Source organism: Trachemys scripta, chromosome 7 (genome assembly GCF_013100865.1).
Source record: "Trachemys scripta elegans isolate TJP31775 chromosome 7, CAS_Tse_1.0, whole genome shotgun sequence".
Taxonomy (NCBI): Eukaryota; Metazoa; Chordata; order Testudines; family Emydidae; genus Trachemys; species Trachemys scripta.
In genome coordinates this window covers 19,097,501-19,122,148 of record NC_048304.1, presented here as the reverse complement: position 1 = coordinate 19,122,148, position 24,648 = coordinate 19,097,501, and the positions used below count along the sequence as shown (strand labels likewise).

The 24,648-nt window shown below is 41.7% G+C and overlaps 1 protein-coding gene across 1 annotated transcript; it reads right to left on the bottom strand.

Moving 5' to 3' along the window:
- Positions 1–1,774: 1,774 nt before the first annotated feature.
- On the bottom strand, positions 1,775–6,193 carry TRH (thyrotropin releasing hormone). The gene is made up of 3 exons (XM_034777899.1): positions 5,938–6,193; positions 4,708–4,919; positions 1,775–3,425 (listed from the first exon to the last, which is right to left on the bottom strand). The coding sequence occupies exons 2-3, from the start codon at positions 4,895–4,897 to the stop codon at positions 2,830–2,832; spliced, it is 786 nt and encodes a 261-aa protein (XP_034633790.1). The 5' UTR covers positions 4,898–4,919; positions 5,938–6,193; the 3' UTR covers positions 1,775–2,829.
- Between the last annotated feature and the right edge of the window lie 18,455 nt (positions 6,194–24,648).

The following is a 24,648-nucleotide window of genomic DNA, read 5'->3' as shown; positions in this document are numbered from 1 at the left end:
CTTTGACCAGCAGATGGAGAGTTTCCCTCAGGCCCCACACAGCTGCAGAACTATATCAGCCTATTTTTTTTCCCCCCAAACCTTGGCTTTTTGCGTGTTCTTCCTTCAGTGTTCTTGGAGTAGAGTCAAAAGGGTCCTCACCTTGTGGGACTCTGTTGTTTTTGCTTTGTTGTTATGGAATGTTTGTCTATTCCTGAAATTATGAAAAACATTCTAACCCCATTTCTTTATTTTGTACCTGTTAAGACACATGTTGGTGGTCACATGTCTTATTGTTAGGGGTTCTCCCTGTTTTAAAAGCCTGATTAATCGGAAATGATGCATGGAATAATGTACAAGAAAATGTCTTTAAACTAATTCCTTTCTTCCATTACAAAACGAGAAATACCTTCTTTAAAAGGCATCTTATGCACAAAGTGTGCCAATGGCTGTTGAAGTGTACAAGATGTACCCATCTATCTGCTTTGAGGATTTACTCACCAGTTGTTAATTAGAAAGCCATTGCCAGTAATTGATGCCTGCCAGTCATCACAGGCATATAACAGGACAAATTATCTCCAAAGATGCAAAGTGCATGATTGACCACATTGCATGTGGGTCGCCTTGGAAACCTTTAACTTCAGTGAAACTTGCTAAGATTGTTAATTATTTCTCTCCAGGGTAACAAACCCATGTGGCACCACCAACATGTCTAAGCAGTGAAGTTCTTCGGGGAAAAAAAGCTATATATTAGGAATCCTATGAAAAGGAACACTACGTTATAGGATGGAAGTTTTGTATTAAAATATTTTGATCAGATTAATCAAGTAGGATAAATCTGCTTTGAAAAACCAGATTATTTTTTTTAAAAAGCCATGGGCTATATTGACTATAGTGCTACTACTTCTAACCTAGAAGATGACATCAACATCACTTGATAAATGTCTATTGATCAACAAAATCAGTGTCTCTAGAAGTAAGACCAGGAAATATGGAGTCAGCACTCCTAGTTCCTGTTCTTTGCTCTGCTGCTGATACACTGTGAAGTAGGTGAGTTGCACAGTGTCTGATTTTAATAATAGAAACCGAGGATGGTGTGCATTGCAGGCCAATTTGCATGTCACCACAACACACATACAACTATTTGTAGTTACATGTGCAAATGCCTGCTTAGATATTTAATGTGAGATATGTGTGTTCAAATATACAATCTGTTCATGCAGTTGCAGAAACCAGGTCAGATTCCGTGTAACTGGTTATTAAGCACAGAGCATTAAGTGTTGTCCAAGCGTTAAAGAACTGGCGAATTACTCCGTCTCTTGTCACTGGCATGAAAGGGTATCTTCGTATAGACACATACCCATGCTGCACAGATTGACCCAAGTTTCAAGGTTCAATCTGTACATGCACTAAAGAAATAAAATTTTAATGTTAAGTAGAACCAGTCTGATTCAGAGTAAAACATCCTTTTGTGTACAAGTCTCAGACTCAAATAACCGAAGTTCATTGTGCAGCTGTGTAACAAGGATGCTTGTGGGTTTATTCCAGATGCATATCTTTATTATAATACACAAGTAGAAGTTTTCAAAAGGGACTCTACTATCTTTTGTACAAATCAGCCTTCCACTTCAATAGCAAAATAGTTCTATATACAAACATGTAGTAACCACCAGGACGCAAGATGTTGTTTCCTAGAAAAATATTTTTTCATGTTAATTTAAACTCAGGAGGACTTGATATTTTTCACGTTATTGAATTGCATTTGCACAACCATAAAGGACACCCGAAGTTACGATGGGATTGACTATTGATATTTATTAATTGTTCATGCCAAATAAACACCTTGCAGAATCTGTAGACCACATAAAGTGAAAACATTTTTTATGGGAAGGGGGAGAAACTTAATTAGAAGAACAACAAAAATTCTCCTATGGAGAAAATGCCTTCTTGTTGCAATTTAAAATGTTGCTATCTAATAAAGATAACTCATCAGTTTCAAATCAAATGACTGAAATGTAGATGTATTGATTAGAGGACCCTACTATGTAGTCACACACACGGCTCTTCTCAACTTGTTGAATTGTTACGACACATTAAATGTCCTTGTTCTGTAGTTTCCTAAATGAAATATTGTTTGGTTTTGAGTCAATTGTTTGAAGGCAAGGTTTAAAGCTAAACATCCAGCCTGTTACATTCACGCATAGTCCCTCTCTCTCTGCCCATGAATTAATGTTTATTATCAGAATAGGCTGAAGTGCATAAGCGTACATATTTCACTAATGTAACATTTAAAAGTAAAACCCTGTTAAATTTCATTTTGAAATCACTTCATATATTGTTGTTTTTCTCTCCCGCTCTGTAAATTCACTTGTTTTCACTTGCATAAGAAGAGCTATGTGATTATTCTGCTTCGTCATCTAGTATCCTGAACGCATATAACAGGGCCGTTCTAGTCCTTGGGATACAATTGGTGGGTGCACATAAAGGGATCATCTTAGAGCCTGATCCTGTAAGATACTGAGCACCCTCAATTTCCATGATGGTGGGAGTTGAAAGCACTCAGCACCTGGCAGGATTAGGCCCCTTGCCTCTGAGTCAGCAAAGTATTTAAGCACATCCTTAACTTTAAATGTGTGAGTAGTGCCATTGACTTCAGTGGGACCATGCACATGCCTAAGTACCTGGCTGAATCAGGGCTTTAATCCTCAAGGACTTTAGCTTTATTTCTAAGGAGTTACTCATATAGCAGGTCAGCAGCAGAGAGTCAGAGGGGGGATGAACAGAACTTTAAGTGGTCTGGCAGATCACTCTGAATCAAATGTAAATGATGGCCAATGCAATCGCCCTTTCTCACTCCTCTGCCCCTGCCTCACCTTCCCAAGCAAACCTCCTCCCAGGATGCTGCCGCTTCTCTTCTACTCTGCCCTTGTTGACATTATCTAGTAACTCGAGCAAGAAGCTGCCTTTGCTACAGTTGAAGGAATCCTGGAGGTCACAGGGGGCATCGTAATCTGGGCTTTCAGAATTCACGTATCTTCTTCCAGGGTGCTGGCGTTTCTCCATGTCTTGGTCGCCCAGATCCAGCTCATCATCCCAGCTCCTCTTGCCAGGATGCTGACGCTTGTTGTAAATCAGAGACCTCTTGCCCGGGTGTTGCCTTTTGGATAGTTCATTCAGATAGGCCAGTTGGGTGCTAGGGATATCAACATACTGGTCCCACAGTGACCTCCTGCCAGGATGCTGTCTCTTCTGCAGCTCCATGTCACTGTCAAGGTCGTCGTCTTCCTCTCTTTTCCCTGGATGTTGTCTCTTCTGAGTTTCTCCATAAGACATTTCTTCCTCATCTTCCCTTTTCCCAGGGTGCTGCCTCTTCTCTAGGTCATTGGGGAATCTCTTCCCAGGGTGTTGTCTTTTGGAAAACCAGTCTGACTGAGGAGCGCTTGGTTCTGTCCAAGGGAATGACCAACGTTAGTGAACTTTCATGATTATCATTATTCATCTGGAAGCTGAACTGTGAGCTCCCTGGGGTATATTTATTATAGCTCTGGAGGGAGCATAGGGTTATATGCCATTCCCAGTCACACCATTGTAAACCTAGGGCAACTCTGTGGACTGCAATGGGGTTACTCTGGATGGGGTAGCCAAGTGCAGATTGGCATATGGTCATTTCAGCAAGGATGGTTTGAAGAGAAAAAAATCCAGTCTGGAAAAGAATTGGGAGGGAATCCAATGATAGGACCCAATATGCTATTCTAGAGCTTTGCTCCATAGAAATTTGGGAAAGGGGGCAGCTGTAGAGTCAGGTCAGGGGCTGGAGGATACATGCACAGGGGCAGGGGGAGGAGCTGAGTTGCAGTGCCAGCAGAGGTGGGTACAGGGCAGGAGCTGCATGCCAGGGGAGATGATAGGGCTGAGTGGCAGGTAGAGGCAGGGGAGTAAAGGACATCTTGAAAGTTTGGGGACTCAGTGCAGCCAGTTCTTATGATTTTTTTTATTGCATGTCTTGCAATATTTGTCCCTTTTCTGAAAGGCCCAGCTCCTGGATTCATGTGACTACCTGAGAATCTCCGCTTACTTTTTTTTTTTTTTTTTTTAATGAAAGTTTCTAGGAAGGTGGGGGTGGGCTTTCTAGGGACAGCTCCCTTCTCACTTTGCTTCCGGCAACAAGATCTGTAGCTACCTGCACCTTTTCTTCCACAAGCTTCCGATCAGGGCCAGCTTCAGCTGCTGTGGCTGCCGGGAGCAGAGGATTTGTGAGCTGTTGCCAGAGGCAGCCTGGGCACTCCACGGAAATTTGACCCCTGGCCGCCCGACAGGGGGAGTGTGAGTGGTAAGGAGCATCTGTTAGCCAAGTGACAAGGAGGCTAGCAGGGAGTAGCTGAGAGTACGCGTGCCCTGTTCTAACTTTAGAGCTGCCCCTGTAGGAACCTTCTCTACAGGCAGGTTATTTCATCATAGTGATTCTATCATCCCTTCTGAAGCATCTTCTACAGGATGCCAGACTAGGTGGAGCATTGGTCTGGTCTGGTGCAGCAGTTCCCAGGCTAGTAAAGCTCCCTAGGGAAGAAAACCTCTTTTCCTGATTTCTCTGTGTCACATCTGGCCTAACTCTTTCTGCCCTTTTATTTATTATTCCCAGGGGGAAAAAATAGACCCCAGGAACTAAGCACAATGAAATTAAAGATCTCCATCTAAGTAACGTGCTAACAGCACCAATGTCATGTCTACCTTTATTAGTCTCTTCCCCCTCATCCGCTTTCTTGAGGATAGACCGAAGGATGATGCTTTCTGCCCTTTGCAGGATGTCATCCAAATGGCTTCTATCTCCATTCTCGTTTGTCTCTGGAATGGGCTGCCCCAGACTGACGCAGACACTGGAGAGAGTCAGGGAGAGCAGCAGCAGCCGGATGGATGTCATTGTGGGAGAGGAGTTCCTGCAACTTTCATGGGAAAGTAAAGGACAGGGGAGGGCAATGGAACAAAACCAACAACAATTACAATGTACCCTGTAACTTAGGAAGAAATCTGGGTAAGTACAAAGCACTCAAGCGCTCTGAGCTGCCGCAGAGACTGGAGTTTCTCATGGGAATTATTTCCTGTCCCTTTTAATTTTTCTGACCGCTCTCTCACTTCGTTTTGAAGTGCTCCAAATAATTTGTAAATTCTTTGTAGGTAATGTTGAGGGCTAGTTCACTTTCTGTATAGAACAGCTATTTGGGTTTTAAATGTCATATACATTTAGCGTTTTTAATATCTTTTGATCAGACTAGAATAGTCTTCCCTTTTTAAACTGTTAGCATATTGTTTCGTATTTTACACATGCATGTACACCTGCCCCAAGGACTGCTTTCATTAAATAACTCCCTAAGGACTGCTTTAAAATAATCCCAGGATTTGCAGCACAGTTTTGTTCTGCCTTTAGTGAGAAATCAACCTTAAATAAGCAACTGAGTTTTCCTTCTCATGGGTACACACTCAAAATAGGGTGAGTGTGTGAGTGAGAGAGAGAGAGAGAGAGATACATATAATATATTTGTGCACTCTTAGGGACTATCTTCTGTGTTTGGAAAGCACCTACCACTTTTTGGTCAAGTCAAAGAATATCACATTTTACAACCCACATGCATAAAAATAGTATCTACATTTGTTCTGATCATTTATTTACCAAGCAATAAAGTTCATTTCTGAAACCTATGTTACTATACATTCCGTTTAGCTAAATAACCTCCCTAGCAGACTTGTTCAGTGAAAGGAATACACACTCAAAGTTTTACAAGACAATACACCAGTTTCTAAACAGAAAACAAGTGTTACCTCTCTTAATGGCAGGCTTCTATTACCCTCTGACAAAATCCTTGAATTGTGGCTCTAACAGTGGCACGCTGAGGCATGCTATGCTGTCCAGTACAGTCTTAAGAAGAAAAGTTAAAGTAGGCAACTTAAAAATGTATAAATTACCTGGATTGTGTTTTGTGGTTTTGGTTGATCTTTCTCCCAAGAGGATCTTCAGTTCATTCCTTCTTTAGACGTATTTGCACATCTGAGCTTCCGAGTTTTCCTTCTTTACTACAGACACTTGCAGTATCCAATAGAACGGGTGTGAAGTTCTCTTTGGATGGCTAGTGCCTCCCTACTTATATTGTGCCGCCTCTGGACCCATTATGCAAATAGCTTTGAGCTAATTTAGTTGAGGTAGCTTTTTTTTTTTCATTGATGTCAGAGATCTGAGTTTTGGACGCACTTTAAAACTGACAGTTGTTTGCCAACCCCCTTGTATTAGCCTCCAAATGCTGCTATTTTTCATCCCCTAAGGGGATTATCCTGGATCTTATGCAGCACCGAAAGGAGCTGCTTTATTTTTTTTCTCCCCTGCTTAAACTGAGACGCTCCTATGCCTTATATTAAGCAAGCAATGCAGAGTAAAGGCAAAGGGACAGGTAATTTACCATGCTAAGGAAACAAAACTATGGGGGTGGGGAAGGAGCACACAGGGCTAGATTTATACCAGCTGAGAATCTGACACAATATCCTGAGTGGCTACAAAAACTCTAACTTCTAATTCCGTCTTTTCTTAGCGACGCTGTTCATAAACAATATGCTAGAATTTGTAAGGTGTAGCAATGGATATCAAATTCTACATAAAGCACTTATTATTTATTTTATTATTATAACTAGCAATAATTCCTCTCTCTGAAGAATCTATTTTAAAATATTTCCACATAGCACTGGTCAACATATATACCAGATAGCCAAACTTGGAAAGTTAAAAATGGACTGTATTAAAAATTAAAGTACAAGAATATAAAGAAGTCTCAAAGAAAAATATAAATTAAAGCATCACTAGTAGAACCTGACTTTTTTTTTTATTTTATTTTGTAAAGAGGTCAGACAGAAAGGTATTTGGGGAAGGTGGGGGGGGACATATCTTTTTCTAAGGCTTTTAGTCCTACCCCTACCACTAGCAAATAGACCCAGGAAGATTAACAATTGACTCTAAAACACACACAACTAATTAAGTCCCAGTAGAGTGCAAATAAAAGGCTATCTCTTTCAAAATCCTTATTCATGTGACAGGTTTCAGAGTAGCAGCCGTGTTAGTCTGTATCCACAAAAAGAACAGGAGTACTTGTGGCACCTTAGAGACTAACAAATTTATTAGAGCATAAGCTTTTGTGGACATCCGAAGAAGTGGGCTGTAGTCCACGAAAGCTTATGCTCTAATAAATTTGTTAGTCTCTAAGGTGCCACAAGTACTCCTGTTCTTCTTTTATTCATGTGAGTAATCGTTACTAAAAGTAGTGGTCCTGTTGACCTCAGTGGGGTTACTCATATGAGTAAGGATTACTCACAGGCATACTGATTTTCAAGCTTTGACTCCAAGTTATTAATTTGAGTTTTTCAAATGAAGGGATGGAACCAAGTAAAATTAACATTCTTCTGAATTCCCATTTATTAACACATTGTCACAAACACAGACTGTATATTCTTCTCTGTACTGTTATCAAAGAGTTTAATGATAGTTGTTTTCTCTCTATAGTAGTTGCTGACAGAAACCAGCCGCCAGATCTGCATGGATGCTGCTGCTCCTTGCCTGCATGTGCCACTAGCATTTAACTTTTCTCCAGGGTGCTAGTCTGAAACCAGGATCAGAAGATATTTTGGACATAATTACAATGCACCGGATTTAAGTCCCATATCAGACATGTGCAGAGGTCTCCTGGTCCTCATCTGGCCCCACAAAATTGTATTTGTTGCTACTCCAACTAATTTGTGAATGGAGTCCACGTGGAGCATCATCTGAGGTGTATATTGGGGACCGGGAAACCCTGGTGTGTGGGCTGGCCCTTGACTTAGTAGCACAATTGAACCAGTTCCATTGTCTTTTGGGTCTTGGATCTGGGAGAGAAAAGGCAGCATTTGGCATGTGAATGGCTAATGGAAAAATTCTATAGAATTGATTATGGATGAAGCCAATAGCTTTCTATAGAAATTACCATAATGCCCATTGAATTGAATTTAAAAAGATAACTTTTCTGTAGCTTTTTTGCAGAATTTTCTATTAAACGCTAAATGATGGATCAAAAAACCCACAGAGCGGTTATAACTGTCTGTTAAATTCTCTAGAGGTAAAATCCTGGCTCCACTGAAGTGGTTTCAATGGAGCCAGAATTTCATCCAAGGACTCTTCCATGAGGAATTGCAGTCACCGGTTGAATTTTGACTCGCTATCTAAAGTTATCTTCAGGAATGAATGAGATACAACATATGCAGTCATGTCTGATCTTAGTTACAGGAGTGACAATCTGAGAGTCAAACCCTATTTCATTGACACACATGTAAATCTGGAGTAACTTCACTCCATGGAGTTTCTCTGGATTTAAACTATTGTTTAAACAGTTTTTTGTAAAGAATTTATCTTAAAATGAGCATTTTTTCCTTCTTATTGGGATCAAAATCCTTTTCCTTAAGGCAGCCTGAGCAGCAATAAAGATGCCTTATAAACAAAACAGATTCACAGCTCTATAAAGCTGCTGTCATCTCTAATCTAAGAATCTGTCAACATTGTTTGCAGTATAACAGACAACATGACCCAAGATCTACAGGGTCAACATTGCAAAGAAATTAGATGCAAGTATCATCAGGCTACTTTACTGTAACAAAGGAGTTCTTACCATAAATAATAAAGAAACCCCATCAAAAACAGCAGAGTCTCTAGCACAGACTAAATTCATAGGTCAAGTGATTTTCAGAAAAGTGTTAGAGCTTTTCAGAAATCTGCAGAATGCTGTGTTAGGTTTTTAAGAACCTTCAGTTATTTCAGAGAGGTGCTTGTTGAAGAGCAATACATATCTAATAATGTATAGCTTAGGTGTAAGTTTACTCAACCACAGCCCATAGAAGTCAATGGGAGTCTTTGGCCAGTGTCCTATCTTCCAACCGGGTCTTTAGACTAAAGATCCTCAGCTGGTGTAAATCTAGCCCTTTGTGTTCCCATTGTGTTGTTTCCTTCTATGTATTTGAATTATCTGACTCTTTTAAAATTCTGCCACTTTTACTGAGGGTCAAATCCTGGTCCCTGAGGTAGCTAGACCGGTGAAAAACGTATAAGGGATGTAAATCCTCATGCTTCAGGGTATAAACCATCCACTGTAGTGAAGTTAGGAAGCAATCTCTGTGACACAGAGTTCCCTCGGCAAAGGGTCCCCTGTTCCTTGCAAACAGCTCTCACCTCAGACCTGACAAACTCACTGCACCAAATATGTGTCTCAGGACATTTCTCCATAAAAAGAAACATGTAAGAGATCTACAGAAAGCCAAGATTCATAATCATTGTGAGATGTACACACGGGTGATAATGGAGTAAAAATTAGTCACAAGGGGTTAATGGCTCGGTGATGGTCCATTCGAGCAGAGGGGGGTTTAGCTGGTGATGCAATACAATGCTAAATTATTTAGGCTTGCCCAATGCTAAGACTTTCAATGGAAAACCATCAGAGGCAACTGCACACAATCAAAACCACTCGAATGTTTTAGAAAAAGGAACTTTACAAGAAGACGGGTTTGCCAGATTTGTGAATAGAAACAAAAGGCTGTGGTCAGTATAACCCAGAGGAGGGAGAAGCACTCTGTATCTACTGACAAAGCCCCTTGTGCAGCGGGGGTGGTTTCATGAATCTGGGTCTTTTGAAACCAACCAGATCTGCAATGGACTGGACTTTAGGGGGAAACCCTACTTAGTTAGACAGGCAAGGTAACTATTGATAAGTGTAGGTAGGCCCTAGGTTTGCATTTTGTGACTTTGTTGTACACCTCTACCTTGATATAACACTGTCCTTGGGAGCCAAAAAATCTTATCGTGTTGTAGGCGAAACCGCGTTATATCAAACTTGCTTTGATCCGCCGGAGTGCTGCTTTACCGCGTTATATCCGAATTCATGTTATATCGGGTTGCCAATTTGCACCAGCTGAAGATCTGGCCCTCAAATATCCTTCTTCCACTCCCTCAGATCAGAGGTTGGTCACAAAGCACCTGACTATCCTTTCCTTTTCTATGGGCTGCAATAGCATATGTGGACCATGATGCGTCTCTTATTTAGCTATTCATCCACTGGCCAGACTCCAAACCTCTCACTGTGTAGGTCCATGGTGGAGATTCCTGCCGGTGAGCACAGCCCTCAGCTAGAGCACTGTGGTGGATGCACTATAAATACCAGAGATGGTCACGTTCCCATGGTTAGAGAGGCCCCTATCATAACTTTTCTGCACCCAGCTCCTCAACATGCAGCAAAACAGCACTGATTCTTCTGCAGCCCTGACCTGGGACAGGACATTTAGCCCTGGGAAAGTTTGTTTGTTTTTTTAAGACAAAAAACACTACCTACAGTTAGAATATGTGGAGATATACCTATCTCATAGAGCTGGAAGGGACTCTGAAGGGTCATTGAGTCCAGCCCCCTGCATTCACTAGCAGGACCAAGTACTCATTTTGCCCCAGATCCCTAAGTGGCCCCCTCAAGGATTGAACTCACAACCCTGGATTTAGCAGGCCAATGCTCAAACCACTGAGCTATCCCTCCCCTCATGGGATTAGTTTATGGAAAAACTAATAATTTGATATTAAAAATCTGTTCTCCACACGAATGTATTTCATCCTGGGGTAAATAGAATCTCATTTGTTCACTCAAGATGCGGCAGGTCAACATAGTGTGTCCCTTGGTTCTCTGGAGATCATGTGATAGCCAAGACTTAAGCTTTTGGCGCTACATAAGGCTTTAATTCTGATGTTATGGTGTAATGGCCATGCAACTGGGATTTGCTATGTGTCTTTCACAGTCAGCTCCATGTGGTGTTGAAACATTACAAGTGTCAGCTGGAAAGAGAACTCAGTTCTTGGGGCAGATCAGTCTTCTCTTTCAAGTCTGGAATGTGGTGTTCTCTGCATTCATGAGCAAGGTAACTGTGGCTTAGTTGCAGCAGGAGCTCCAGCCTCAGAGAAAGCTCTGGTCAGTGCTCTAAAGGCACTGATACAGTCTGCAATCTGTGGAGGATCTGTTCACCCACTCTCCATCCAGTTCTGTCCCCTTGCTTCTGGTTCCTTCGTCTGTGCATCAGGCTACATTGACTTTAATCAAAAGTGGATGGCCCTTGGAAAGATTAACAGGCCAGATTCTCCATTGTTATGCTCCTTTTGCAGTCATTTGCATTAGCACAGAATGAATGCAAAGTGGGTGTAAAACACCATCAAATGCAAATGGCCGTACCTTACCCTCACTTTGTACAGGGATAAATGACTACATAAGGTGCAGGTCAATGGAGAATCGGGCCCTAATGTTTTATACCTTATCTTCCATTTGTGTGCTGGCCATAGCCAAAGCAACAAGATGTCCTGTGATACCACCATGGAATTAAAGAAGTAATTTTACTAATTAGTAAATTAAACAGGGGACAGGAGGGGAAGAGGGAGCAAGAATTGCATTTGTTTCATACAGGCCTTTAAAAGTAAAACACAACAGCCGTGCTGTTAAAAATTCAGCTGAGCTACTGGCTTCCAGCAAGGCTGTCCTGATAAGCCACTGAAGCCAATCATGCCTTCCAAATTAAAAAGATGAGGCTGTTTTTGTCATGTGTCTGAAGGCTTCAGTAATTCTGAATGGATTCCTAATCTCACCTTGGTATAGCTTTTTCCCCCCCTTCAGTTCATCACCTTTTCTCAATCATTTTAGCCTAGTTCTCCAGTCCTTTGAGGCCTTCAAAAGCAACTGGATTGTAATCTTTCAAAGTAGTGGTTAGCTGCTGAATCACAAAGTACCAAGTTGAAGTCAATGGCGCTACGATGATTTACCCCAGCTGAGGATCTGGCCTAGGAGCCTTTAGTTCTGTGTAAACATTTATTTGTACCATAAACATTGCTGAACAATTTATTGGTTGTATTTTTTCAGCACTTGTGGCATTAGGCCACAGCCCAGCACTTCATTCCTAGATGTCAGCTCCCTGATGTTTTTAATGTGATCCTACCTTCCTAATGGCATCGGGGGGGTAGGGATAGCTCAGTGGTTTGAGCGTTGGCCTGCTAAACCCATGGGTGTGAGCTCAATCCTTGAGGGGGTCATTTGGGGATTTAGTTGGGGATTGGTCCTGCTCTGAGCAGGGGGTTGGACTAGATGACCTCCTGAGGTCCCTTCCAACTCTGATATTCTAAGTCTGCCCTTCCTCCTGCCCCAGGCAATGGGATGTGTCTGTCTGTCAGAAGTTTAATGTAATCTACAAAGTCACCAGCAGAGGGTACTATATAGCTGCACAGGCAACATTGCTCCCCTCCTCTCTGGCCAAGCGCGTGGATTACTTGAGATGTCAGATGTCCTCCACCCCAGGTGAGCTGTAGTTCCAGGCTCAGAGCTCCTATCACAACACCCAGCAAGGAGGGGCTGTGATTTAATGTGTCCAGACCACAGTGTAGCACATATGGTTAGAGTGTGCAGTGTGACAAATGGAATGCCATGCCAAGGAGAAGACAGCAGGAATCCACCACACAGGTGCAAACTGATCTGGGATTCACACTGAGAGAATGGCATCGGACAAAGAAGTGCCTTGACACGGCAGGGAGTTTAGAGGAGTTAATGTTCCAGCAGCCAGGGATTGCAGGAGGCAAGGATGCCCCAGCTGTGCCCATTTTGCTCCTGGGAATGCCTTTCTTACTGATAGGAGGGGCATGGCATTGTGCTGCTACGCTGACACTGCGCTGCCAGAAATTCCCTTTAGCCAGAGAGACTCCTCAGGGGGCTGGTTAAACTGGCTTTCTGACTGTTTTAGGCCCAAGAGTCAGGCCCAGGCGCACAATTTCAGCGGGGTTGTGTGGGGTGAAATTCAACAGCCTGGGGCCCCACATTTCCTTTTTAAAGCCATCCTTTCAAAAAAGTCACTCCCTAAATGCATCAGTTCAAAGAGAATGTGACTAATTGTGCAGTGAGGGGTGAGGAAGGAGGTCAGTTTCATTTATCATTAATAAAATAAGTGTCCAGCTAGAGTTTAAATAAAGGGATCCCCTCAGAGAAAGCAGTTAGAAGGGGCATGATCCTGCCTTCCTGGTGCACCACTGAGCAGAGTCCTGTAGTAGTGTAAAATGTAGCTCCATCGATTTCAATGGATCGTTTGATTTCAATGGAGCTATGCCAGTTTATAGCGGCTGAGAATCACTCTTTCCAGTGACTTTCTAGGTGATTAGAGCCATGTATGATTGTGTTAAAAAGCATAGCGTAGTTTTAAAGAGGGATGCTTATATTTATACATTTCCAAAGGACTTTTGTTTTATTAGCAATACTTTTACTATCTTACCTGTGGCAAATAGTCGTTTTTCATATACTAATTTATTGTATCACCCAGCCTTTGCTGTATCAAATTTTCTTCTGAAACTGATCTTTCTATGTAAAAGATGTCTGGAGGTTGAATTTATTAGTGATAAAATGAGGTGCCCTTTCATCCCACTCACTGCACAATTACTCATGATCATTTTGAACCGATGATTTTAGGGGGCTGTTTTTCTGAAATTACAGCGCTACATTTGGTGCTGGGTTTTGCCCTCTGAAGCCTTGGGGTTGCACAGGGGCATATCTGCTGTCATGCCAGCACTAGCTTGCTGTGATATGATTCAGAGATTATGAATTAAAATTTAAGGGACATATACCATGAAGCAAGAAAGTTTAAATCAACTGCTGTCTGCCTGGAGTTAGGAAGAAACTTCTCCCTGGGCAGATTATTGAAGAATTGTCCATTGTGGGTTATTGGCCACTGCTGGAGATGGGCTACTGAACTAGATAGACTGTTGGTCTGATTTGAGATAGCAGTTCCTAGGGGGATCATGTAATGTAACAGTTGCTATGGAAACAGCTCTTCTTTTATTGAACTGTTGAATAAAAAAAATTGTCGTGTGAAATTAATGTGCAGCCTGCCGGAGTGTGTGTGACTCTCAGTAAAATGGAACAGAGAGTTTAAGCGATTTGCCCAACTTCACACATCCTTTCAGTAGAAGAGTTGGGAACAGAGTCCAGGAGCCCATTCTCCACTCTAATCACTTACAGTTTGGCAGAATTCCTCCATTCACCGTGACAAATATTTCATAATGAATCACAAAGACCTGTGCTTTTCTACTTAAAAATAATATCTACATGCCATTGCTTCCCTCTGTAAGCTGGAGAGAAATATCCATCTTAGATATTTATAGCATATCATTCCTTGTAGTAGGTACAAATTATCACTGTGATCACGAATTCTAGCTTCCTGTCTTTTGAAATTATTGCATTGTCTTGTTACCCAGATACTGTTTCACCATCTCAAAATGGCAGTAAGACTGGGTTGTTCTCTATGGAGTCTCCTTTTTTTTCTTACACTGATGTAAACCCTTTCCAGTAAGTAGAGTTTCATGAGCATGAATGAGAGGAAAATCACACCCTCTCTCTCTCCCAGGAGAATCTGAAATTGTTTTTAAGTTGAATCTCCCCTTCTAATTTGCTCCTTGACTGGGACTAATCAGGGAGACCATGAGGAAGACTGCTGTCATGCACAGTTCATGAACAGCTGCCTTTTTCTCTGACACATGGGGTGATGGCATCCCAAACATAAATTCTCAGGTTTCAGAATGTAAACTGGTCATCCTGTAGGCAGGGGTGAGAGGATTTTCCTTGCCCAGGATATTACATTGCACAATTATCTAGGTGCATTTTTGTTGTCATGGAAGGGTGGCTCTACCTTCTTCTTCCTCTGTCTTTTCTACTTCTTTATTTGTGTAGCATCAGAGGTATGCTAGGCATACATCACTGAAACATCAGATACTCATCATTGCAAGAGGCAAGATTCCAGACCAGGCGGTCAAGTGATCTGCCCTGATTTGGAAACCCATCCATGCTATTCAAATGTGTCTAGCCAATGCAGACTAAAACACCTATGAACCTCGTTGTGTGTGAAGTCACTTTGTGCAAGCCTGCCCCAATGAAGTCATAAGCAGAAGCTGCATAACTGGGTCCCAGTGTAACAGGTATGCCCACCTATATGAGCACCACTGCAGAGACCTCAGCAGAATGTGCCATATCCCGTCTGGCTTCATTTCAGGTACATCAGAAAACTGGGAAATAATAGATAAGAATACTTAGCTGGGGAGGGTAAATCTATGAGACTGGGGAGAGAGCTTGTCTTCCATTGTCTCTATTCTTGGGCTAGCCGCAGGCTCTGTCCATGGTGCTGAATGCTCATGAATCTACTTGTTTCAAACCCTGGCAGGAGATTTTTGGTTTTGTTTCTGGCTCGGGACGTGATGCCTGACCCACGCTTCTCTGGGGTAGCTGCTGAGTTAGGTCATGTGACTGAATTGCCTATGAGTATTTGGGAATTAACATGATCATGTATACACAGTGTGGATTAAGACGAAATGGGGTCCTGATCCAATACAACAGGAGGGCTTTGGTTTCTGGGGGACCCTTCGAATTCTTACCCTTCCCTCCCACGCAAAAAACAAACCAAAGGGCCTCCAACTTATTACATGCTTGTGGCATTCCTTGCCATCCCTTCTGCTTCCTTATCCTCTCTGGTGGCCGTGAGGAGGCTCACCACCATCATCTGATGCCAAATTTTCTGGATTCATGAGCCCCTGCCTAGTTCAAAGTCTGGATTTGAGGATCCTGCCTTAATCACCGCTGAATATGGGCCCATCTCTAGTTGCCAGTTAACCCACAAGCTCTCAGGTGTCTGGACCCCCTTGAAGAGTTTATTCAGATGCCAAAAAAAGTTCCTGTTTCCGTGATTTAACAATTAACTTATGGGAGGCCAGTGTTTCAGTGTGACTGAAACACGGGCTAACACCTCTGAGCAAGCAAATTCTAGTCATTTTGTCTGGATAAATATGGAAGAATCCTCTTCTAAGAAATGTTTTCTGCACCCTTTCCTCCACCATTTAGAACTGAAAGATCTCTGCTTGCAGACCCATAAAACCGTGAGCTCGCTAAATCCCGCATCAGCATACAAGTGAAATCTCTACCTTACAAGGACAAAATGATCTCTGTTTGGCATTTTAATGCCAAGGCCACAAGCCAGACCATCCTATGCAACTGAGCTGCCGTCGAGAAAGTGGAAAAGTCTTTCGTTCCTTTGAAAACAAAGACAATCACAGGACTAGATAATCTCAGGAATGAGATTCAGCATATTATCCTTCTCGAGGAGAACCGCAGGTCTAAAACACTGTTCCCTTGCCCCATAGAACTCCCTCAGTGGAATTTGGAGGGCAGGGGTTGGGGCAGATGGGTTTTGAGCCGAGGGCCAAATGGACACCATGACATCCTCCCCAGTGGATGATGTAGTAGAAATCTCATTAGGAGTTAATGCTGTTTGTCTAGCTGTACCCCTAAAGACTGGAGGGGGTGGATTCATTGGAATCTTTTGCAGAGCGAACCTTGCAAAGTTTCTTGATCCCTTAGGAGGAGAGTATCTGGGCACCTCTTGCTCACAACCAGTGTGAGGAGGGGGCAAACACATCATCCGGCATCAGGAAAAGCAAAAGTCTTTGGGAACGTTATTACTGATTCATGCTACTGAACAATCCCTACAAGCTCTGATGGCTAATACTGAATCCCACTGTACTATAAATGTCATGGAAGAACAAAAGCCCAGCAGAGGTCCTAGCTGTGAAATCTTTCAGTTGCTGCCTCGCTCTTCAGAGACGATAGGAATGATGCAAGCTAATTCGATAGCTGCCAGCCTGAGAGTTTTGGACACTTTCATGTTTGCAACGCTACAAGCTTAATATCTTGAATTCCTTGAAACTAATAGGAATCCCTTTGAGGAAACTTAATATAGGCAGAGAGTAGATATTCTGGCTTGGCTAATGAATAGGACTGGTACTGAATGAGATGAGGGCATTAATTTATGAGCAGGGAAGTTCTTAATAGAATTACTGAGCAAATTCCATATGGCGTGCAAACAAATCCCCTTAACAATTTACATCCATAAAGAGCAGAGAAGTCTATTGTACTCGGAAGCGAGGAAAAAACTTCCATACAGTTCAGAACTGCATTTATTTATACTCCCTTTCAGCAACATGTCACTTATATCGGCTAAACTGATTTACAGTTTAATGAGAAAGCAAAACCAAGGCATTATGACATTAATCCCACATATCAGTTCCCTGACAGACTTTTCAATACTAAACAGCATATTATGAAGTCAGCACTTGACAGGATTAATTGTATACTTAAGAGTCAGTTTAACTCACAGTTTGTTCCTTCTGGGGTAGCAGTGGTTCAGAATTAAAGATCTCAGCGGATCTCACTGTAATGTTTCTTTATTCTGTAATTAACTCAGCCATGTTTATGCAAGGTCATTTTTATAGGATTCCAGTAAAATGGGGCTGTGAATGCACCACAAAGAGAGAGAATGATCATCTTCAGAAAGGACATCCTTATGAGCTTGGATGGCAGAATAAATTGTCTAATGCCCATCCAGTGTGTTTCAAACCAAACAGTATCGCCTAATGAAATAGACAAGGCAGAACCCAATACCACAGGGCACTAAAAGCAACAGCTGTCCATCCTGTGGTTTCATCACTGCTGTTAATGATGGTGCAGCAGTCAAGAGATCCTTATTCAATTCCAAACAAGGAATTAGTCATAGGAAAAAGCAAATTTCAAGAGTTCAGTATGCCTTGTAAAGAAGTTACTGCTGAGCTGTGGATAAACTCATGATGCAGGAAGGAAGCAAAATAATGGAGAGATTTGATTTATGAATGATAGAAAAGGCAGGTTTCCAGCTTGCTTTTAAGTAGCAAGCAGGTAGGATTTTCTGATTCACACTGTTTGTCTCATACCTTGTATAGGACAAGTCTAGGTTGGTATATTGGATGTTGTTATTTCTCTTAAACAGTGCACTCCTTACAAGTGTAACATATTAGCTCATTTCTTTTGTGCTACTTTAAGTCATTTGGATGAATTATTTTACCCTGGATGCTGACACACCCTAATTCTCCTGGCAGAGCTCAAAGGATGGGAGCAGAGAGGAGAAAATAACAGATTTAATGTTTGGAAAAAATTATTTGACAATGCCGAGTGGAGTTTTCAAAAGCACCTAGCATTGACTTAATGCTGCTCTCTTAACGTTAACACTGAAACTACCATCGACTTGAGTGGAGCAGTTTGGCCAAAACTGAGCACTTTTGATAATCTTACCCTATGTTCCCTAGCTAGACACTTCCCCAAATGTCATTGGATGTGAGGAAGATCTCAGGATACACTTGCACATCTTGAAACACTGTTCGTGTTATTAAAACAAAAATCCTCCCTTGAAGACTAAAGATCTCTTGCAGTGGTAGTGCACATCATTGTCTGTCAAAAGGACTTCAATTGAAGTGTGTCTGAGAAAGACAATGAATATAACCTGAGTAAGGAGCCCAGGGTGTGGGCCTTCAGATCTCTTCAAGATTGACTGTAGAATGACTTCCTCTTGAAAACTGGACAGTTCATCCATGGCAGCTTTTAAAATTAAAATAAAGAATCATTTGTTTGTTGCTGCTTGCAGTTGCTGTCAACTGCTATTCATTTGTACAGATTATTCAAAATAGTGCCCTAAAACCTTGCTAAAGGATGTAGTTTAAATGGGTTTTGTTGTTGCCATTGCTATATGCGTTTATGTCTGGTTATCCACATGGATCCAATAAGAAAGAGAAACAGGGCTAATGAGAGAACCAGACAAGCAGGCCAGCTGCTCTTGTGCCTGAATATGTAATAGCAGTAATTAAGCTAAGTTTGGCTTAAAGTAAAGGAAGTGCAACCAGAAAGTCATATTTATAAAGGGGCCTCAAGCTGGGGTCCAGTTCTGGAGGCACAGTTTTGTTTTCAGGTACCAACGTGGTTGAACTATTCATCATGAATAATGTTTATTACAAGTAACCCCTTTTTACGGTTAGTGAATTGTTCAGGAACAGATCCTGATTTTCTTCATATATATTTGTTATTCTAAGTAGTCACTGAACTATTTGGTCCAATCCTTTACTGACGGTTTGCTTTGATTATTCATCAGTCATGGCCCAGGCTGTGAGGTTCATCACCCTAAAATGAATGGTAATTGCTATTAATACCATTCATTTGTATTGCAAAAGTGCCTGCAGGCCCCAATCAGGGATCGGAACTCCATTGTGCTAGGTGCTGTACGCACGAGTAAAACAAAGACACCTGCCTGGAAGAGCTCGCAATCTCGGATTATGACAAGATGAAACAGACAGGATAAGTGAGATGACAAGGTAACAGTAAACCTCTTGAAGTTTTGCATAAATGTGTCATTTCAGAAGTCTCAGTAGTCCCAGGTCACGACCAGTTTCATCAGTGCCAGATGGAATTGTTTCATAGGCATCAGAACAGAGGCAGGTTTTAAGGAAGGGTCTGAATTTTGATAGGGAGTTCTTCTCATCCTTAAGGGAAGACATGGGAGAAAGCACAAAGGAGCTTGTTGAACAAGTGAATAAGCAGGCATTGTTGGCAGAATGAAGGCAGCTTTTTGCTCTCTGATTGGATGTCTGATGCATTTAATGCAGGTTCCCAGTGAACAGAGACTTATACATTTTCCAGGATGAGTTTTCAGACAATAACCATTTGTATTAAAATACAGAAAACTATCAAGATTTGTCACCATTTTAATGAATTCCAGGTGGCTGGCTGGCTATCTAATCTACGTATCTGGCCCCTATTGACTTAGTATTTGATCATGGGTCTACTCTAGAATAGCAAATAATATAGCCATGCAAATGGCAGAATCGCAAACTTGGAGATTTTATTGTCAAAATATTCGAACACCAGTATGTTTTTTTGTTTTTTGTTTTTTTTTTACTCTTTAATCAACTTTAGATAATAGTTAGACATCTAACTACCGGATCTGTGAGTACAACAAATAATAGTTAGACATCTACATACTATAATTTGTGCCCACAATTAACGGCGCCTGCATAACTGGAGGTTGTTTTAAAAATCACCCCTCAGCTGCGGTAAGACTGAGGAATAGGGGCCATTAATTGTCCGGGAAAAGCTACACCTTAGATATTGCTAATAACTTTGTATTATTGTTGCTTATGTTGGCATATACAAAATGCGTCTGTAAGGAGGCTTTTAGCAGGAGAAGTTCACTGGGTCTTTGTATTAGAACAGCCCCTTCTCTGAGGGATTGAGTTAATTATCTGGCTAATGCGATCGGAGTTTTCACATGATGCACTTCATGTAGAATGGCTCTCAAGCTCACCATTCCCTGTAATTTGGATGAAGGTCACCACACAACAAAGAGACTAGGGGACTTTTAAAAACCCAGCCCTTTGTGCAGGTAAGGCACGATTTCTTCCTGAATTGCAATGTGCGTAACGACAGGGACCTTGGCATCATTTACATCTTCAGAATAATTTCCTGAGGCTACATAATAACAATACGTTTCTTCCACTGACTTCACTGGGGGCTCTTATGTGGGGGCCAACAAAATGAACTGAGAAGCAAGGGGCACTCAGCTGCTATTTGGAAATAGAGATTATAATTAAGCCTCTTTCCATCAGTCAAATTCTGGACATCCCACTCAACAGTCTGACCCTCTGAAAAGAGGAAGATGTGTGTGTGACCAGCAAGGCAGGTGGAGGAGACTGCAAGTCCAGGAATGTATTTATTATCGGGTGTTTAGAAACATGCAGTAATGACTGTTGTGATATATTTGTGGCCTCCTAGAGCTTCGCAGCCATGCACACAATGCTGTATTGTCCGAAGTGGTCTTTTAAAAACCTCAGCTACAAAATGAACTGCACTGACAGGCTAGGGCTGAACTCTGGCTTTTCCTTTCAAACTCATGTGGGGAGGCAGAGGCGGGAGCCAAACTGTAGCAGCCTCAAGGCATTCTGCATATGTCTGCCCACTTTAATCCCTGCTGCCATTTGGGGGGACCTTGGAACATGGGCTTCTCTTGTGGTCATAGTGTCCACAAGTAACTGGTGCTGACCTTGAATAGAAAGGCAGAGTTAAAAGCTACAGAAGAGTGGTTTGGTGATGCAAACTTGGGCAGCTGTATAAAGCACTGAGCTGGGAGGCAATAGTTGGTCAGTACAGAGGCTGGGAGTCAGGAGTCCTAGGTTCTATTCCCAGCTCTCCCAGTGACTGAACTCTGTGACTTTGGGCAGCGCATTAAGGAGCCCATCCAACTGCCATTGAAGTCAATGGGAACCTTCTCCTCAACTTCAATGGAAGACAGAGCTGGCCCATAAACTCTGAGTTTTGTGTTCTCTCTCTGTAAAAGTAGAATAATTAGATCTATCCAATGGGGTTGTGATTATGTCAATGTCTGTAAAATGCTTTGAAATCTTCAGATGGAAGCTAGAGAAGTGCAAAGCATTATTAATCATTGTTATTTCCAAGGTAGTGGGTGAATGGGTATCAGAAGCATGGAGGGTCTGGGTTTCAGGTTTGATTTAAGAAGAATGCAAAGAGAACATTTATATTTAATTATGCTCCAATTCAGCCTTCCTCTCACTGTGAATTGTACAGTAATCTTGGCCTAAGAAGAACAGTGTGAATTGCTGTGGAGTGGCTTCAGGGAGTTGTTATGACTAATCTAACGTGATTCTTGTTATAAACAAAACAGAACAGAATATTAATACTGATGGATTTCCACTGGCACTGTACCAACCCAGATAGTTAAATCTGGGTCCTGTAAGTGAGCTCCAATTACAGTAACTATTTCATTTTCAAAGCATCTGTTGACCAGTCAACTAAGATATCACAGGGGTAGACTCTGTTCCCCATATACCTCATGAGTACAACCTTACTCCAAAAGTAGTCTCGTTGGGACTCCTTATGGACGCACAGGGAATAGAAACAAAGATGGATAATGAACATTATCCTGGAGAATCTGCTAACTCCACAAACTTTAACCACTCTATCTCCAGTCATCTTTGTTGAAAGCAGATTGCTATAAAACATGTTTCTTGGCTCCCAAGAATGTGTTGCATGCTTTCTTTGTGTTGGTGCCCATTACATCCCTTCCCAGTCCCTCGCTAGGCATCAGGCTTAGAGTTCTCATTCACAATAAAATGCAAAATAAAATCTGGGAATTCTAGAAATGTATTCTAGAAAGGCCACCGGGCAGGGTGTTCAACGTTATATTTCTGTACCTATCAGTGAAAAATGTAACATGACATTTTTGCATTTTGAGAGAAAATGCCTCATCAGAAACAGGAAGTTGATAGACTGTTTTTTAAATCCTTTCGGAAGCTCTCACCAGTAATCTGTGATTATTTCTGAGCCTTTCCTTGTTTAAATTGAATAAGTAAAGCACAAATCTTATTGCATGGGGAAATTATGGAAATGCTGTGGATTACCTAATAAACAGGTGACGTTAGTACTTCATTAACATCACTACATAGAAAAGGCATCTTTCTGTCATTTGAATAAAAAATTATCTCTGAGCCAACATCAGAGTAAATTTTACGGCCCTTCCAGATTGCTCATGTTTTGGTTTTTTTCCTACTGAAAAGCAATAACTCCATCTTCCTTAGAATCTCATTCAGTTTGGAGTGGGGGCCAGCTATTGAGCAAAGTAATTTTGTATCAGCAAAGATTTCCATAGACAGAAAGGAAGGTCTTTCCGGGGAGCTGCATAAGGAAATCTGGATTTTTCATTTCCTTCTCCTTTTACTGAATGGAAAAGATTATCTTTGGTTTAAAATACAGTCTAGGACAATTTCTGTGGAGCGGCCTAAAGATAAAGGCTGAATAGTCTATCTACTAGATCCCCACAGTCTTTTCTTTTAAATGACTGGTGTGACACAACACCCACATTGGCTTCCAGATACGTAGTCTGATGTATAGGCCCATTAACCCTATTGCTCATTGCTACCCTGAAATATGGATTGTAATTTGGAATTTTTACTGCTATATCAAGTCAGGAAGGAATATGCTTCCACTTCCACTCATTAAGCAGGGAAAACAGAGGATATGTTCTTTGCATAATAGATTCATAAAGCTGAAGAAGTTTTAAGAAGGGGACAGTGTTGTTGAAACATTAGAGCAAAGGTCTAAGAAGGAGGATCTTGGGGTGTGCTAGGGAACATAGCTGAAGGCAATGGCAGTTATTGGGAGCGGGCAGTAAGGTGGTTAGGTTACTACCAAGGGATGATGGGGTACAACAATAAGAGTTCAAGACACACACCCCTCCAAAAAATGTTCACTTGACTTTGTCTCCACAAAGGGGAAGTAAAGAATGGTTGCATCTCTTCCACAGTGCTAGAAATTTCAGCTGAACCTGGGTACCAAAAACCCAACCCTCTCTCATTTTCCGTTTTTTAATTTCTTCTCATTACCCCAAGTTTTATATCCTTGTTTCACCCTCAATAATTCATTTCCATCCTTGGTATTTACACTGTTCTAATATTTGCAGACTGTTCTCAGGGTTTTGTTCAACGCACATAATATATTTCAGTATCTTTCTAGTAAACTGAACACAGTATTCCAGATGCTGTCTCAGGCGACAATTACCTCCCAGTGCTGCAGTGCCGCTGTCTGTGCAGTTCTAAAACGAGGTGGCTTTTTGGCCGCTCTGCTGCACAGCAAATTCATAGGCTTCAATTTTGGATTTTGCTGGGCCCCTTTATATCTCAGCTGGTCTAATGGCGCAATGAATTGTGGGCACCCAGAATTCCCCTGGTGTGGGATTTTTTCCCCCCCACAAATGGTCAAAAGCTGGCAGAATGGACCCCAGCAGAGGGACCAGGATTGTAGCTGGGTGAAGCAGGGGCCATTAGGGAGGCAGTGGGGCCTAGTAGATAGTGCATTGAACTCAGGCTCAGAATAGAGACCTGGATTCTAGTCCCACCTTGTCTTTATATTCCTCTAAAAAGGCAGATTCTGAAAATATAATCAAAATAAAACACACAAATACCCCAGATGTTTTGCTCACCAAGTCAGATGAACTGTTTATTTCCTTACAAATGTCAGCTGGCAACATCACACGGGAGATTAAGTAACTAGATTATCTCCAAAATATCCAGGTGATATATTTTTTCATTCAAGGTTATGCTTATTGAAAAAGACAGTTGCGATGCATGATTTCCCATCCATGCGGTGAATCGAGATTCTGTTACAAACATAATACAGAAAGAACAAGCCAAATACCTTGGAATTAGTTGCAGGTGCAGTATAACCTGATGGAGAGAAGTGAGTGTGTCCCCTCTGTCTGTATTAAACATATTATGGTTTCTGTGATCTGTGGGGGGCTGGGTAGGGGTAATATTCCAAACTAGTAACAATGTTATGTAACACCTGTACGTTTTCGAACAGCTATAAGGAGACTTAGTCATAAGGTTACAGTCTGAGAAAGCCACACAGGTAACCCCCTGCACAAACATTGAAACTTTGCCCTGTGGAATGAAGCTAATGCATTTATGGCCCCATTATTAGAAATACTTTTATTATTATCATTATTATAATGATAGCACATAGAGGACCCAACCAAGAACCCATTGTGCTAGGTGCTGTACAAACACATGAGTCCGCTTTTGCCCTGAAAAATCTAATCAGAGAAAACAAAGGGTGGGAGGGAATCAAAGCACAGAGAGAAGTGATTTGCTCATATCAGGAGAGCCACAGTTTTTCATGAGCAATATTGCATTCAGATGCA